This window comes from Lolium rigidum, chromosome 7 (genome assembly GCF_022539505.1).
Source record: "Lolium rigidum isolate FL_2022 chromosome 7, APGP_CSIRO_Lrig_0.1, whole genome shotgun sequence".
Taxonomy (NCBI): Eukaryota; Viridiplantae; Streptophyta; class Magnoliopsida; order Poales; family Poaceae; genus Lolium; species Lolium rigidum.
The window spans coordinates 45,851,473-45,868,051 of NC_061514.1; the positions used below are offsets into that span (position 1 = coordinate 45,851,473).

The 16,579-nt window shown below is 47.7% G+C and overlaps 2 protein-coding genes across 2 annotated transcripts; one reads left to right on the forward strand and one right to left on the reverse strand.

The window, feature by feature from the left end:
- Positions 1-2,188: 2,188 nt before the first annotated feature.
- On the reverse strand, positions 2,189-3,569 carry LOC124669957 (UPF0434 protein CCNA_00107-like). Its single transcript, XM_047206489.1, has 3 exons — positions 3,469-3,569; positions 3,320-3,374; positions 2,189-2,421 (listed from the first exon to the last, which is right to left on the reverse strand). The coding sequence occupies exons 1-3, from the start codon at positions 3,567-3,569 to the stop codon at positions 2,317-2,319; spliced, it is 261 nt and encodes an 86-aa protein (XP_047062445.1). The 3' UTR covers positions 2,189-2,316.
- A 4,943-nt stretch (positions 3,570-8,512) lies between these two features.
- Positions 8,513-16,538, forward strand: LOC124669314 (GDSL esterase/lipase EXL3-like). The gene is made up of 6 exons (XM_047205951.1): positions 8,513-8,813; positions 8,887-9,017; positions 9,156-9,386; positions 9,485-9,746; positions 9,859-9,946; positions 16,439-16,538. The coding sequence occupies exons 1-6, from the start codon at positions 8,513-8,515 to the stop codon at positions 16,536-16,538; spliced, it is 1,113 nt and encodes a 370-aa protein (XP_047061907.1).
- Positions 16,539-16,579: the final 41 nt, after the last annotated feature.

Genomic DNA, 16,579 nt, shown 5'->3' on the forward strand with positions numbered 1-16,579 from the left:
CTTCGATTTGAAGCTTCGGGAGCGGCAGAACGGCGCGGCAAGGTTGAATGGGGAGCAGTGGAACAGTAGAATCGCTGTCAGCCGAGAGCGCGCGCTGATTTTTCAGGGGCTGTTGGGAATTTGCGCGATGTTGTTCTTTGCCGCGCGCTGGACTGGACAGGGGATAGAAATCACAGCGGAAATGCAGCGACTGCTAGTTTTGCTTGTTCATGCGCTATAAAAGCGTGCTGTCAAACTGTGCAAGGACAGAGCCGAATCAAAAATCAACCAATAGCTCGACAGTCGACTCGTCAAGCAAAATGAAGCAGCATTACTCACCTCCAACAAATCCAAGACGTGAGCACTTATCCCATTTAAGTCTTATAAAAAAAATATTTGCGAAAATTCCACCGATCTAATAATCATCAACAAAGAGGCCTAAAAATAATTAAAAATACAAAAAGGTCATTGGACCACCTTGTGATGACTACAAACACTAGCCGAGCCGAAGGCGCGCCGCCATCCTCGCCCTTCCATCATTGGAGCCAGACAAAACTTGTCGTAGTAGAGCTTGTTGTAGTAGACATACGGGAAGTCGTCGTGCTAATAAGTCCCCAAAGGACCAACGCACCAGAGGAGCAACCATCGCCGATGATGATAATTGTAGATCGGAAGAGATTGATCCAAAATCATACCAAGTAACATAGAAACCAACCGGGTCCCAAAAGATTCGCCGGATACATGACTCCACGCGCCCTCCGCCGATGCTAGACAAACCATCGGAGCGAGGGTATGGTGGATAGGACCTTATTCTAACTTCAGGATGTAGCCGTCACCTCACCATCCTGAAGAAGACATTGAGAATAAGCTAGAAAAACAAAAACCTTCCCGTCGCCGAGAGGCCCTAAGGCCACCATAGGCGGAGCGGACCGGCAGCGTCGCCGGCGAGAGGGACAAAACCCTAGATAGGTTGTGAGCGCCTTCATCGCCTCATGTGCGTCTCTTCTGCCGTACCGGTTCGACTTATCAACTGAGTACTACGAAAGCATAAATGTAGGATCTTAACAATGTATAGTTCCTTTTCTAAAAACAATGTTAGTTAGGGGTTGCATGGCCAAGCATATGTGTCGGCTGAGCTATGTTGCATGTTGCTTCATGAGCACAAAAGCCGGGGAGCTTCTTCTCCCATGGCTAAGCAACCTCGGTAACCTGCAAGGGTTTAACCGGAGGAAATGAGTGAGAGTTGAGTGTGTGATCACAGTTAGGTACACTGACTGTTGCTATTTTGTTCTGCCTGCAGAATGTGGGCCAAGGTGAGCTGTCACTAATCACAACTCTGTCCGTAACACGTGTCACATCACTCCTGTCTCCATGGATCGTTCTATGTTTCATGCCATCTGATCAATTATGTAGTAACCGATACTGGAAGCAAAGCTGAGATGATGTTCAGTTCCAGTCAACTGCAGATGACAGGCATGTAATGGTTGTTGGATGCTACGCAGAAATATGCATCTCTGCATGTGTATGTGTACGTACTATGTTCCTCACCAGACCAACAGTCGGACAGGCGTAAGACTTGCATCTGCCACAAACTTTCCTTCGGCAGGTAGTCTCCAGCTTTCCTATTTTTTTGGCTTTACAAGGTGGGCTTTTCCTGTTCATCTTCTCTTCATAGAATATTCATGTCAGGTTCAAGAAAATCCTCCAAAATCTTCTTTTCAGTTGAGAAAAGAAACACCACAAAGGTGCAAATAATTGATCATCTCAAAAGGTAATTCCTCAAGAGAACTCTTGTTTTCTCCCTCCAGATTATTCCAGTTTCAGATATGCCCCAAAATTTTGCTTGTGCTAACAGATCTGTTCATTCCATCAGTTGGTGCCAAGTCTTTTATTGTTCATCTTTTTACACGGCTGGTTCAAGGAAATCCTCCAACATAATTGATCAGCTAGGCAGTCCAAGTGGTTCCTCGAGTGAATCGTTGATTTGCTGCCCCAAAAAGTTTCTTGTAGTTCCAGGAACAGACTAATTTTTAAGGACCGATTCAGAATTTTTTCTGCAGAAGTCCTTTCTAAGGCAGAGTTCGAGCATATCGAGATCCGGATCCTAGAGTCCTAGTGATTTGTATGCTAGGTTCTCTGTACATGTACACCCACAAAAAGAGAAAAAAGCAAAAGCAAATTATTGCCAACAGCAATGGTGTAACAGCCGTACGCATCAATATGGCAATGCTTTACTGCAATAAGAAACAGTTTGAATAGAGCACAACCTCTTATTTTGATCCCAGTTTCTTTTTCCTAATACGGAACAATTTTGTCGGCTGCTACCACAACTTGGATTCAATTAGAGGATTGCCTAGGGCTGGTGTCATGTCCTGATTTCTCCTGGTGGTCCTCAAGCAATTTCCCATCTTTCGGTAGGAGAAAAGGAATTCCATCTACTATCTGGAGTCAACGACAGAATGGAATCAGGGCTAACTGCCAAGCAAAAATGATGAATGGAAATGCCAGAGATGCTATTTAAAAGGAGTGGTGTAAGTATGGCACCTACACCAATCCTGACAAAAAGAAATTGGTGAAATGCTACACGAAACAATAAATTGAGATCATGAAACTCCATGGGTTCATTTTTTTCAACTGATAGTCCAGAAATCCTGATTCAGCAATAACATATCCATCCTAAAAATCAAAGCTAGTAACATAAAAAATCCCCTAGTTAGAACTTAGAACATCAAATCAGTTGGCAATGAGCCACTTATGTTTACTCCCACCATTTGCTACTCTCACCCTCCATCTCTAGTTTATTCCAGCAGCGACATGGTACGCCTTGATTGCCGCATGCAGCGCCACTAGTTTCTGCCACTAGTTTCTAGTAGCATGATGCCCTTGTATCACTGTGTGCTAGTTTTATCACGTCCCCAACAAACTACGCAGGCCCTTGGGTGCTGGTAAAATGCACTATAGAACCGCCAAATTTACACCATGTTCGACATGATGATACCATGTGCACAAGTCAGCTCCCAAATGAAATCACCTCATCTTCATTAATCAAATCCTCAAAAACCGCAAGAAATGCCTCTTAAAACAATCTCACTATGATCATTAGCTAATTCCTCTATTGACTCTCTGCTATGAGTTTTACCCCGTTATATTGCATGATCATGCCAAGAAATCACCCTCGTCTTTTTTTACTTCAAGATTTCTCAGCTGCGGCAAAACAACAAACAGGTAAAAGGCAAGCATGGATGGATGGGCGACTAGAACCGTGAACAACCTAGGTATTCAATGTAGGGTATGACGACCAGAGCGCTGATGTATAGCGGGAGAAGACATAGGTTCTCACCGGGAAGGAGATGCCGACGGCGTCGCTGATCAGAGAACCGCTGGCCTCGCAGTACCTGATGGGCAAAAGAAAGCGTGCAGATGCAGAGGTAAGCGGGCTGCGGGTAGAAGTAGAGACAAATTTGTCTTGGACGGACTTCTCTTGCCTACCTGAGAGGCTTCTTGGACAGGGGGCAAACGAGCACGTCGGCGAGCGGCTGCGGGATCCCGCCGCCGCCGTGGCGCAGCAGCAACGCCGTGGTCCGCCTCATCGTCCTGTCGGAATTTTGGATGGATGGGGATTGGGCCGATCAAGATTGTAGAGGCCCAACAAGCCTAACCGCTCTCTCAACTCGGGCCATCTTCAGAAAATAGCCAGTTGACGAGGTAGCTAGGCAGGAAAATGTGCATCCCAAAATCCACTCACATGTAATGATGTAAACGAGATCGGATCAGATCGGATATTGCTTTTACCATATCATTTACCATATTTTTATAAAATTTTTGGATCGGAGCGGATAATGGTCAGATACGGATTCGGATGCAGATTATATCAGATTACGGATATGGACCGGATTCGGATCGGACTCGAATCGGAAGCGAATTATTAAGAAAATATACACATAAAAATAGAAGTATGCTTTTTTAAGTAAATATGTTTGTATTATAGACTATGAGTGCGGATTTTGCACACCCATATAGACTATAGCTAAATGTACACACTTATTTATACAACAAAGCAAATTGTGTGGTAATAAAATACATATTTTGGCGATGAACTAACTGTATTGTCTAAATATTTAGGATCGGGCTAATTTTCTCAGATTATCCTCTTTGTGGACCTCGGATAATCCACAAAAAATGGCGGATAATTCGTATCCGTCGGATAATATCAATACCATATCCTCTACTTTATTTGGCACAGCTTGCAATCATCAAGAAAAGAAATAAGTCTCCCATTCCGAGTTTTCTAGCTTTGAATCTGTCGAGTATTCACTTAATTACTATCCGCATCCGTATCAATATCCTGTAAATTTTTAAAAATGCATACCATATCCTCAAAAACGGATACAGGTGCGGATTCAGATTCGGAGCGAAAATTATCCGTAGCATTTACATCCCCACTCACATGTGATTCCACTAAGAAAAGTGTGCCGTGTATGGCGCAATCCCTATCGCCGCTTATTGCGGGAGCGATTCACTCCCGCTCAAACGACGGATAGGGTGGGCCGGCTCATTAGCGCCTGGTACGCACGGGCTTACCTTTGGGGGTTGTTGTACACCGATTTGGTCGGCGGGGCACCTCACACTCCAGCAACTAGGTCAGTTGGTTGGACCGCGGTCCATTAAGAGTACGTACGTTTTTTCTTCTTTTTTTTGCTGTTTTTTCTGTTAATATTTTTCTTTTTCAATATCTAACTTTTAAAAAATATATTTTCGGAGAATAAAATTTCAAAATCTGTTCATATTCAAAAAAATTTAAATTTTAAAAATGTTCAGATTTTGATTTTTTTTTTTTGAAATTTGATCATTTTTGGATATGGATATAATTTAAATTCGTAAAATTTATTTTTTCCAAAAATTAACATTTTTAGTTATGAACATTTTTCGAATTTGAACATTTTTCCAAATTTGAACGCTTTATATATTTGAACGGATTTCAAATTTAAACGCTTTTATAATTTGAACATTTTTCAAATTCGAACGAATTTCAAATTTGAATGCTTTTATAATTTGAACATTTTTTGTATTTTAACGGTTTTCAAATTTAAATATTTTTAAACTTTGAACATTCTCTGAATTTGAACTATTTTCAAATTTGAAAAAAATAAAAAAAAATAAACAGAAAGTAGAAAAGGAAAAGGAAAGAAAAAAGAAAACTAAAAACAGAAAAATAGGCTAACTGGGCCGACCAGGACGGCTCATACCTCGCGCGGGTGGGGGTGCGGCGCGCGATGGCGGCCGACCTGGTCGGTGTATAAGATTTGCCCTTTCCTTTTATTTTCCGATTTTTTCGGGGGTTCTCAGGTTTTTCGTTTTTGTTGGTTTATTTTTTGGTGTTACTGATTTCGAATTTTGTTCTGATTTTTTTTGTTCAGATTTAAAAAACGTGCATATTATAAATTTGTTCAAATTCAAAATTTGTTCAAATTTAAATTTTGTTCGATTTAAAATTATTTGTTCAAATTTAAATTTTGTTCAAATTTGAATTTTTGTTCAAATTCAAAATTTTGTTCGAATTTAAATTTTGTTCAATTTGAAATTATTTGTCCAAATTTGAATTTTTTCGATTTAAAATTATTTGTTCAAATTTAAATTTTGTTTGATTTAAAATTATTTATTCAAATTTAAATTTTGTTCGATTTCAAATTATTTCAGAATCTGAATATTTGTAAAAATAAAAAACTGAAGAAAGCGGAGCACATCGTATACAGATGGATTAGCGACTGAAGGAACACGTGTGAGCGAAGCGTTCCCTTGGCGATTAGGTGTTGTCTGGGGGAAGACTTGTATAGGATGATTCCATTAGGTGAGATCATAGGATTAGCTAACAAAATTCATTTGTACAAATTGCAAAAAAATCTGAAACTTCTATACAACATACTTACGGGTTGTATCTACAACTCTAAAAAATATTCAGCCCAAAAGTCCATCTACACACAGGGAAATGAAAATAATAAACTCTCCTGTGAATAGTGCTAGCTTTTGTTGAACAATATTTCACACTATTCACACCTCAGATTTGTCTTTTTTTGTCCTCTAAGTGTAGGTCGAATTTAAAGCTGCGATTTTTAGGGGTTGCAAATATAGGACATATGTTTGTTGTCAATTTTTTTCTAGAATATTTAAACATGGTTTGTCCGTTTAAATTTTTTGATCTCACAGATCATATCCATGTTGCCAGATGCAACTTTGTTACCGACATGTTGTGCACGTCCGGAAAGGTTTGGTTTGACATTGTGACAGCTACTGTCACCAGGCCGGGAACTTCTCCAGTATGCACTATCGTGCACTACATCCTACCTACTCCTAGTTCACTACGAAAGAAATTGTGAGAAAGTTCGAATTATTTTGGCAACAGCGTGCCGTAAAGTTTCAGCACAAAATTCGGTTACACATTCTAAGTCAAAATTGCACGTAAATAACACCAGAAGTCCGGAACAATGTTGATTGAGAAAAAAAAAATTAAGGTTAAACAGTGGAAATGGCTTCCACAGAGCATTATTATTGCCCAACCATATTCGATCCTTGAAGCGCATATTTCCTTTGTTTAAGAGTACCCTTGATTATTAGATCTCACAAGGCTATGTTCCTGAAGAACGGTTTTTGCTTGCTCACCTTCATTATAGCCTTCAACAATAGATTCAAGCCAACGGGTGCGCGCGGCATACATAAACGGCATACAATTCATTGTCAACTGGCAATAATCTAAACAAAGCATTATCTGCTGTGTTATCCATCCCCTTGCTTTGTACTGCAAACCCATCAGCTCGACTAATACTTTTTGTTGCATTTCGTTGGCAAGTTTTTGAGAGAGGTGGACAAGGCTCTTGCTCTTGCGGCATGATGCCATGGCGTTTCGGGGCAGCAGTAGCTGCACCGGTTGATCCACCTCCGAGACGAGGACGCCGAGCCTCGCGATCTCGTCGTCCATCATCGTCGCCGGGAACTCGAACTTTCAGCCCTCTGCCATGGCCGACTGCCATTCGTGAAAAATGTAAGCGACGAAGTCGTCGCTGTCGTCCTTGGCCTTCTCGTTGTGGTAGGCCAGCGCATCGATGTGTTCGTCGCTGTCGTCCTGTGGAGGCGCCGGCGGCTGCTGTGTCCGACGACGAGGCGGCGATGACTGGTCAAACGGGAAGTCACTGTCGCCGAGGAAGCCCGCCTGCCTCCTCGGATCCTCCTCGGTCTTGCGCCAGGTGTGCCAGTTGTTGGAGTCGACGGCAAAGGCGGAATCGGTGCGGAGGTCCGCCGGCAGGTACCGCCGTCTGCGCCGGATCTCGACGCTCCTGCCTGGCTTGCGTAGTGGCACGGGCGGGACAGGAACCCGGAGGTGGCTGAGCCGCCAGCCGCTGCCATGCTGGTGCTTGTCACGACAGCCGTCGCACGGCGTCCAGTTCTTGTGCATGAGCCGCGCCACCTCGACGGGTAGCAGCACCCTGTGCGCCCGCTCCGCCTTCTTGGTGCCGCTATCGGATGCCTCGGAGCCGTGCATCTTCTTCCTCATGGTTATGCGGTGGCGCGCGGTGGTGAGGGGTTGGAGTGGAGGTGTCGGTGGTGTGGGCAATGGCAGGGACGATGCTGGTCGACTTTTAAGGTCGGGTTCTCGTGGGACACGATGCCATTGATGGCGGCGCAGAAGACAAGCCACCGCCCGCCAGTGCGTGTGCAGAAGAGGCAGCCACGACATTGATGGCGAAGGCTCCGACACAAACACGAAAGCGATGACCATGGAAGCGGTGGCCGCGGAAGCGATGCGCTCGATAGTCTTATGGCTCGGTGCTAGGCTGGCCCGGTAAAAAAGCGAGCGGTTACTTGGCCCGTCCGCCGCGATGCATCCAAGGCGCAAATATGCGTTGTGTTTGTGTCTCCACGAACGGCCCGGTCACTATGCGTCGTGCCGCTGGACCTGGTTCCTGACGGATTTTAGGCCCGCGCGGACGCAAACGGTCGCTCAGAGTCCGTTTGCATCGTCTCGCTGGAGATGCCCTTAGACTCGAAAAAAAAAAACGAACGGTCACTTGGCGCGTCCGCCGCGATGCTTCCAAGGCGCAAATATGCACCATGTTTGCGTATCCACGGACTGTTTGGTTATTATAAGTCGGTCGATGGACCTGGTTCCTAACGGATTTTAGGCACGCGCGACCGTTTGCGTCGCCAGTTGGAGATGCCCTTAGACTAAAAAAACAGTGAGAAGACTAAAAAAAAACAGTGAGAAACAATGTATGCACGTAAGCTTAAAGCAAACTTGCAATAAGGAAAATAATGGAGGTGGCCAAAACTTGTGAATTCGTTATCCGGAAAATTTAAGTGATACGCTAGCCTAAATTTCCGTCTTGCAAGAAACGGAGAGCGAAATATGCAAGTCATGATATAGATAAAATAAATTCTCCGTCGTCCAATCCACTCTACAAGAGGAGAGGAAGACAGCGCCGATCGGAAAGAAGCAGTACGAGTGATTAGTCAACTTGACCAACGCCAGGTTAGGACAACAATGGCGAGCAAATGCACGGCTGGTGGAGCATCTCGGCGTCTCGTACTAGCTCTCATGCTACTGACGCTTGTACGTCAGTCCAGCTGCATTGCTCCCCCGGCGCCGCTGCCCACTGCCACTATTCCTCGGTCGACGCGGCCGCCGGCGCTGATCCTGTTCGGTGACTCCATCGTGGACTCGGGCAACAACAACGGCCTCACCTCGGCGGTGCGGGCCAACTTCGCGCCCTACGGCCAGGACTTCCCCGGCCACAACGCCACCGGCAGGTTCAGCAACGGCAAGATCGTCGGCGACATCCTCGGTACGCTACTGGTTCCCGCACGCATGGCTGTGACACTGACACCGTCTGGAGTTTGACCGTTGGAACATTCCAGCTACTCGGATGGGCCTGAAGCAGTACGTGCCGGCTTACCTCGGCACGGAGCTCAGCGACTGGGATCTCCTAACAGGCGTCAGCTTCGCCTCCGGCGGCTGCGGCTTCGATCCCCTCACGTCCGAGCTCGTGGTGAGAGCTCCCCGCCCGCATTTTCGATCTCCACTTCCAAGATCGAACAATCAACTTGGAAGTCCATTGTTTTTCTCTTCTTAATGTATATACTTCCCGGCATTTCCGATCCAATTAACTCTGGTGTTTGTGTTTCAGTCGGTTCTCAGCATGGACAACCAGCTAGACCTGTTCAAGGAGTACAAGGGTAAGCTAGACAGCATCGCCGGCACGCAGCGAGCCGCCTACATCGTGTCGACCAGCCTGTACCTGGTGGTCACCGGCACGGACGACCTTGCCAACACCTATTTCACCACGCCGTTCCGGCGAGACTACGACCTCGAGTCCTACATCGAGTACCTCGTCCAGTGCGCCACGGACTTCATCAAGGTAACCACCGATCGACCGATTAAGCATGCACTCCACAACATGGTGGCCAACTGGCCATGCATGTACATGTCGCTCACGGTGTGGATCGATTTGGGCAGAAACTGTACGGCGAGGGCGCGCGGCGGCTGAGCATCGCCGGCGCGCCGCCCATCGGGTGCGTGCCGTCGCAGCGGACCATCGCCGGTGGACACGACCGGGAGTGCGTCTCCCTCTACAACCAGGCGTCCGTGCTGTACAACGCGGCACTGGAGAAGGAGATCAAGCTGCTCAACGGCTCGGCGGAGCTCCCGGGCTCGGTGCTCAAGTACATCGACCTCTACAACCCGCTGCTCGACATGGTGCAGCGCCCGGCAGCCTACGGTACCCAGCACAGCTCGTTTCATCATCGTCCTAATCCTAACTAAGTAAGAAGGCCGATCGAGGAGATGCACCTGTCTCGTTTGTTGACGGAATTCGGTCTGTTTCTTGCTAGGATTCGACGTGTCCAACCGAGGCTGCTGCGGCACGGGGCTGTTCGAGGTGACCCTGACGTGTAACAGGTACACGGCGGACGCCTGCATGTTGGAGTTAACCTTGTTGTTTAGTAGTTTATCGTGTTAAGTTTTGTTCATGCATGTGTTTAGTCGAGCTAGCTTGGTAGGCTGCGGCATATACACACAGCAGATGTGGTCTTGTAGGTACATGCAAGCTGAAAGTGCTCTGTTTAATTAGATGCGAGGATAAGTAGATAATTAAGATAAGTATGCCACAGCGTGAGACTAGCTCTAGCAGCGTTCAGGTTAGTTAGATGTGGTGTTAGCGAACCATCGGTCGGCCCAGTCAACGGCCCAGGAGGAAGGCCCAAGAGCACCAGGACCAAACGAGTACCAGCCCGGTTCAGAGACTGACGACTGGTCTACGCAATCAGGGGTTCAAATAGCGACGGCGGACGTCAGGAAGAGGTTGGCTTGGAAGTAGCGGCTTCGGCCGAGGTAGAGTGGAAAAGCTTGTAATCGAATCTGTGATGAATCTGGTGTGGATTATATAGAACTGCTGTGAATCCCGATCTAGAATTCGTGTGGTAGATAGGATTTAACAATCTGGTATTAGAGCCGTTCCGATCTGGAGCAAAATTTTCCCCCACCCACCCACCACCGCACCCGCCAGTACACCAGACAAATCGCCATGGAGGTGGAGGGCTTCACCAAGCAGCAGATCTTCGACACCATGGTCAAGCTCGTCAACGAGCAGAAGGCCGAGGCGGCGGCGGCACTTGCGGATCACAAGCGGGAGGCGCTAGATCTCCATGGCATCACCATGGCGGCGCTGAGCGAGATCCGTGACGAGATCGGTGCGATCCACGCGCGCATGGAAGGCGGCGACCCCAAGCCCATGGCGGCGTCGGCATCCGCTTCCACGCCACCTCTCACGCCGCGAGACGGCGAAGCTTGCCCGGACGGGCTCGGCGACGACAAACTACTCCGGGGAAGGCCCATGACACCGGCGGTGTTTATGTGCCTCCTCCGGTCGAGGTGCGCAAGGCGGTCGCCATCCTACTCTCTATCCCGATGCCGCATACCATAGTTTCCGTCGCACCGATAGTTCCTCCTCCCATCACCGAGACACCGAGTCGCACACACAACACCGTTCTCTACCCAAGGTTGATTTCCCAAAATTCGATGGCGAGTGTCCCAAATTGTGGCAGCAACGCTGCGAGGATTACTTTGCTATGTACGGGACGCATCGATCGATGTGGATTCCCGTGGCCACCATGAAGTTTGAAGGAGCTGCTGCGCGTTGGCTGCGCGATCGGTGCAACGCAAAATAGCGACGGCTACTTGGGAAGAGTTTTGTTCATGGCTGGTGGTTCGTTTTGGTCGAGATCAACATCAGTCCATGTTACGACGGTTATACCATATACACCAAATCAGTACGGTTGTCAGCTTATATAGAAAGTTTTTCTGAACTCATAGACCAATTGACAGCTTATGAACCAAATTTAGACTCCATGCACTATGTTACTAGATTCGTTGATGGTTTAAAGCATACTGTGAGAGCTGCTGTAGCTATTCAGCGGCCCAAAGATCTCGATACTGCCTATTCTCTCGCTCTGTTGCGGGAAGAGGTGGGTGATCAACCGAGGCGGTACCAGCATCCTCATCGACAACAAATGCTGCTACGAGGCTCCACCGCCTCCACTTGTCGTTACCTTCATCAAGGCGACCATTACCATTACCTGCTCCTCCAACGAGTCCCTTCTCCAATGAATTGTCGTCCGGTTCGGCACCGACACTAAACGGAAGCAAGGGCAGCGATCACGGGGTAATTCCACCGACGAGTAAATGGTCGGCATCTGCGCAATTATAGGCGTGCTCGAGGGCTTTGCTATACCTGTGGAGAACGCTGGAGCAGGGATCATCGCTGCTAGCGGCACGGTTCAATTGCATGTGCTACAAGAAGTCATTGACCTCTTTCAACCTGACTCGTCCGATGAAGAACAAGAGTCATCTACCAATTCTTCTGCTGAATTCCATTTGATTCAGCCGGTGACGAGTAATCAAGGACCCGGGCACCCTCACATTTCGGTTATCCGGTGTCATACAAGGGCGGACGGTGACATTATCGGTGGATTACGGCAGTACCCACTCTTTCATCAACGACAAATTTGCGGCGCGAGATGTCCGATGTTACTCCTCCGAAGAATGTCTTGCGGGTTAAAGTAGGCTGATGGAGCCCGGATGCGAGTACACAAGGGATCATGAACTGTCCGTGGATGCCGTGATGGACATGAATTCCATGCTAATTTCAAATTCCCGAAGCTTGGCACGTATGATGGAATATTAGGTCTTGATTGGCTAGCCACACACAGCCCTATGAATGTGGATTGGGATGAGCGTTGGATGTCCTTTGATCACAATGGGGAACATGTGACCTTACAGAGTCAGCAACCGGGGCAGTTTGCTTGCACCGTTGTGGAGCTGTTCTTATTACATGATTCTCCCGAGAGCACTATACGGCTACCGGAGGAAGTACGAGTCCATTCTACGAAATTCCGGACGGTCTTTGCTCGAACTCGTCGGCTTACCTCCCGTGCGCCTGTGTGATCATTCCATTCCTCTTGTGCCGGGAGCTCAACCGAGTCAACAAGAGAGCTTACCGATACACACCTCAACTCAAGGATGAAATCGAGAAACAGATACAGGAGATGCTAGCCAGTGGTGTAATCCGGATCAGCACAAGTGCTTTCTCTTCCCCCATTATACTTGTGCGCAAGAAGGATAATTCATGGCGCATTGTCGTGGATTACAGGCATCTCAATGCGCTAACAATTAAGAGCAAATACCCAGTACCTATTATCGATGAGCCTATCGGATGAGCTAGCTGGAGCATGTTGGTTTTCTAAGTTGGACTTGCGAGCTGGTTATCATCAGATCCGTCTGGCGCCAGGAGAAGAGTTTAAAACAGCATTTGCCACTCATCATGGACAATTCGAATTCACTGTCATGGCCTTTGGGTTGACAGGGGCGCCTGCTACTTTCCTTAGTGCGATGAATGACACATTGAAGTATTACCTGCGTAAATTTGTGCTGGTCTTTTTCGATGATATTCTGATTTACAGTTCAAGCTATGACGATCACTTGAAGCATATTGCTTTGGTACTGCAGAGACTCCAAGAGCATAGTTGGCAAGTGAAGATGTCTAAATGTGAGTTTGCACAGACCTAGTATTGCTTATCTTGGGCATGTTATTTCGGCGGCGGTGTTTCTACGGATCAATCCAAGATAGCAACGGTGAGAGATTGGCCTGTCCCAACCTCTCGTCAAGGAACTTCGCAGTTTTCGGGTCTATCGGGATATTATAGGAAATTTGTGAAGAACTATGGAGTTATTGCCAAGCCTTTGACCAACTTGTTGCGCAAAGGAGTTTTGTATGTTTGGACCAACGAGACAGACCAATCCTTTCAAGCACTTAAGCATGCTCTCATCAATGCTCCAGTGTTGAGCTTACCTGACTTTGCTAAGCAATTCGTGGTTGAAACAGATGCCTCTGATAATGGTATTGGTGCTGTCCTCTTGCAAGCAGGCCATCCTATTGCTTTTGTGAGCAGAGCATTGGGTCCACGAACAAAAGGACTCTCGACATATGAAAAAGAATACTTAGCTATTCTGATGGCAATAGATCAATGGCGCCCATATCTTCAGTGTGGGGAATTCAAAATAGTTATCGATCGGAGAAGTCTTGCTCACCTCAATGATCAACACTTGCACACAACTTGGCAGCATAAAGCGTTGACCAAGATGCTGGGTCTGCGAGTACACTATTGTTTACGGGAAAGGGAGTGATAATACTGCGGCAGATGCTTTATCTCGCCGGCCACATCAACACGCTCACCTTGCAGCTATCTCATCTGTTCGTCCAGTCTGGATTGAAGAGTTGGTTGAGGGTTATCAGAAGGATGCTATGGCAAAGGCGCTTCTGGAACGACTGGCACTAAAACCTGAAGGTGTAGATGGTTACACACTCAAGGAGGGAGTCATTCGCAAGAAAGGGCGCATATGGCTAGGTTTCAATCCAACCTTACAAGCTAGTGTCACGTTGGCATTGCATGCCAGCGCGTCAGGAGGTCATTCAGGTTTCCCTGTTACATACAGGCGTGTCAAGCAGTTGTTCACATGGCCTTTGATGAAGCAATTTGTTAAACGCTTAGTTCAAGAATGCTTAATCCGCCAGCGTGCCAAGCCAGAGCGAGTTCGTTATCCAGGTTTGCTTCAACCACTGCCTGTCCCCAATCATGCTTGGGAAGTGGTATCCATGGACTTTGTCAGTGGTTTCCCTAAATCTGGACGTTACGATGGTGTGATGGTCGTAGTGGACAAGTTCTCAAGGTTTGCTCATTTCATCCCAATTGCGCATCCTTACTCTGCAGCTGGTATTGCTCGTCTATTTCTCGACAACATCTACAAATTGCACGAGTATGCTCGCGTCCATTATTTCGGATCGCGACCCTATTTTCACTAGTCAATTCTGGAAGGAATTATTTCGTTTGACGGGCACCCAGCTGCGACTCAGTTCATCTTACCATCCCCAGACTGACGGAGCAACTGAACGGGTTAATCAGTCTTTGGAGGCCTTCTTGCGTTGCTTTGCCCAGGTATGCCCTAAGAAATGGGTCGAATGGCTATCATTGGCAGAGTACTGGTATAACACTAACTGGCATTCGGCGTTGAACAAAACACCATTTGAGGTTCTGTATAACCACCCACCACGCCACTTTGGGATTGTGCCTGATGATGCTTGTCAAGTAACAGAGTTACAGCAGTGGCTGGACGAACGTTCTGCGGTTACTGCAGTACTGCGACAACAACTCTTGCGGGTACAACAGAAGATGAAAGCATCAGCCGACAAGCAGCGCATTTTCCGAGAATTTGCAGTGGATGATATGGTGTTTCTGAAACTGCAACCATACATTCAGAATTCTGTGGTGTTCCGTTCTAACCAGAAATTGGCATACAAGTACTATGGCCCCTTCCGTGTGCTAGCTCGAGTTGGCAAGGTTGCTTATCGGCTGGAACTTCCTGAACACAGCAAAATACACTCAGTTATACATGTGTCGCAGCTGAAGAAAGTGATTGGCCCTCATGTCCAGGTACATCAAAACCTCCCCGATGCTGATCCCTATTTGCAGGTTCCTTTCAAGGTGCTGCAGAGGAGAATCTGTCGCAGAGGAGCCTCGACGGTATCACAAGTGCTGGTACAATGGTCCGGTATGTCGGAAGAGCTGGCGACATGGGAAGACTGCGAAGCTCTGCGACAACATTTTCCGGCGGCACCCGCTTGGGGACAAGCGGTTTCTCGGGGGAGGGGATTGTTAGCGAACCATCGGTCGGCCCGAGTCAACGGCCCGGGAGGAAGGCCCAAGAGCACCGAGGACCAAACGAGTACCAGCCCGGTTCGGAGACTGACGACTGGTCTACGCAATCAGGGGTTCAAATAGCGACGGCGGACGTCAGGAAGAGGTTGGCTTGGAAGTAGCGGCTTCGGCCGAGGTAGAGTGGAAAAGCTTGTAATCGAATCTGTGATGAATCTGGTGTGGATTATATAGAACTGCTGTGAATCCCGATCTAGAATTCGTGTGGTAGATAGGAGTTAACATGTGGTGCATGCAGGCTGAGTCCTCCGGATCAGCAGCGAATTAAGTTAGTGGTTAGTGCGTGGTGTTAGTGGCCGGTGTGGGCTCACGTTGTTATCATGTAATGCCTATTTAAGTTGAGCAAATGAACAGAAAGAAGCAGCCTGCGGGCAGAAAAGAAACAATGTAGTTTTTGTGAGTGCCAAGGATGAGAGCCTAGGCAAAGCCATCGTGTTCTTCCTTGGTACCTGCATGCGTGTGTTGGGTTTGTGTGAGAGAGAGATACAAGAGAGATCAGAGAGATGAGATGGAGCTGCAAGGTGCAGCTCCTACACTTGGTATCAGAGCCTCGTGCGATTGATGTCCAAGTCTCCATCATCGTCAAGCTGCGTCGCGAGCGATGGAGGAAGGTATGCTGCCCGGTAAGTTGTGTCACCGGCGGCAAGGAGGTGATGGCCAAGGTGTGGAGGCCATTGCCATGAAGAAATTCGTCGCTCATGTGCGAGTCGTCGACAAGGTGCGTCGGCGACAACATGAAGGCGAGTCACCGGCGAGTTGCGGTACCGGTGGCGAACAAGAAGGCAAGTCGCTGGCGAGTTGCATCACTGGCGGAAAGCACGAGTCAACGAGCGTGTCACGGCGGCGCGCTCTTGGTGAAGGCTTTGGAGGTGCGTCTCTCGGCGAGGTCAGCGGCAACGGCATCAATCGGCGCGACAAGATGGCATCGGCGGCCATCTCCGAGTTCAGGTTAGTTAGATGTGGTGCATGCAGGCTGAGTCCTCCGGATCAGCAGCGAATTAAGTTAGTGGTTAGTGCGTGGTGTTAGTGGCCGGTGTGGGCTCACGTTGTTATCATGTAATGCCTATTTAAGTTGAGCAAATGAACAGAAAGAAGTAGCCTGCGGGCAGAAAAGAAAAAAGAAAAAGAAAAACTCTCACTGCAGAGACCCGAGCAAGTTCCTCTTCTGGGACACCTACCATCTCACAGAGACAGGCTACAACATCCTCATGGCGCAGATCATAAACCGTTACGGACTGTGGTAACTGGCAAGGGATGGGACAAACAAAGCTGGAGACTTTTAGCG

What these genes read in the sequence shown, in the direction of transcription:
- LOC124669314 (XM_047205951.1), top strand. Translation starts at nt 8,513, where the DNA reads ATGGCGAGCAAATGCACGGCTGGTGGAGCATCTCGGCGTCTCGTACTA. An exon ending in GCAGCGCCCGGCAGCCTACG is followed by an intron (nt 9,747 to 9,858) that starts GTACCCAGCACA and finishes GTTTCTTGCTAG; the next exon opens with GATTCGACGTGTCCAACCGA. An exon ending in TACACGGCGGACGCCTGCAT is followed by an intron (nt 9,947 to 16,438) that starts GTTGGAGTTAAC and finishes CTCTCACTGCAG; the next exon opens with AGACCCGAGCAAGTTCCTCT.
- LOC124669957 (XM_047206489.1), bottom strand. Translation starts at nt 3,569, where the DNA reads ATGAGGCGGACCACGGCGTTGCTGCTGCGCCACGGCGGCGGCGGGATC. An exon ending in CTGTCCAAGAAGCCTCTCAG is followed by an intron (nt 3,375 to 3,468) that starts GTAGGCAAGAGA and finishes TTTGCCCATCAG; the next exon opens with GTACTGCGAGGCCAGCGGTT. An exon ending in CCGTCGGCATCTCCTTCCCG is followed by an intron (nt 2,422 to 3,319) that starts GTGAGAACCTAT and finishes CGTTGACTCCAG; the next exon opens with ATAGTAGATGGAATTCCTTT.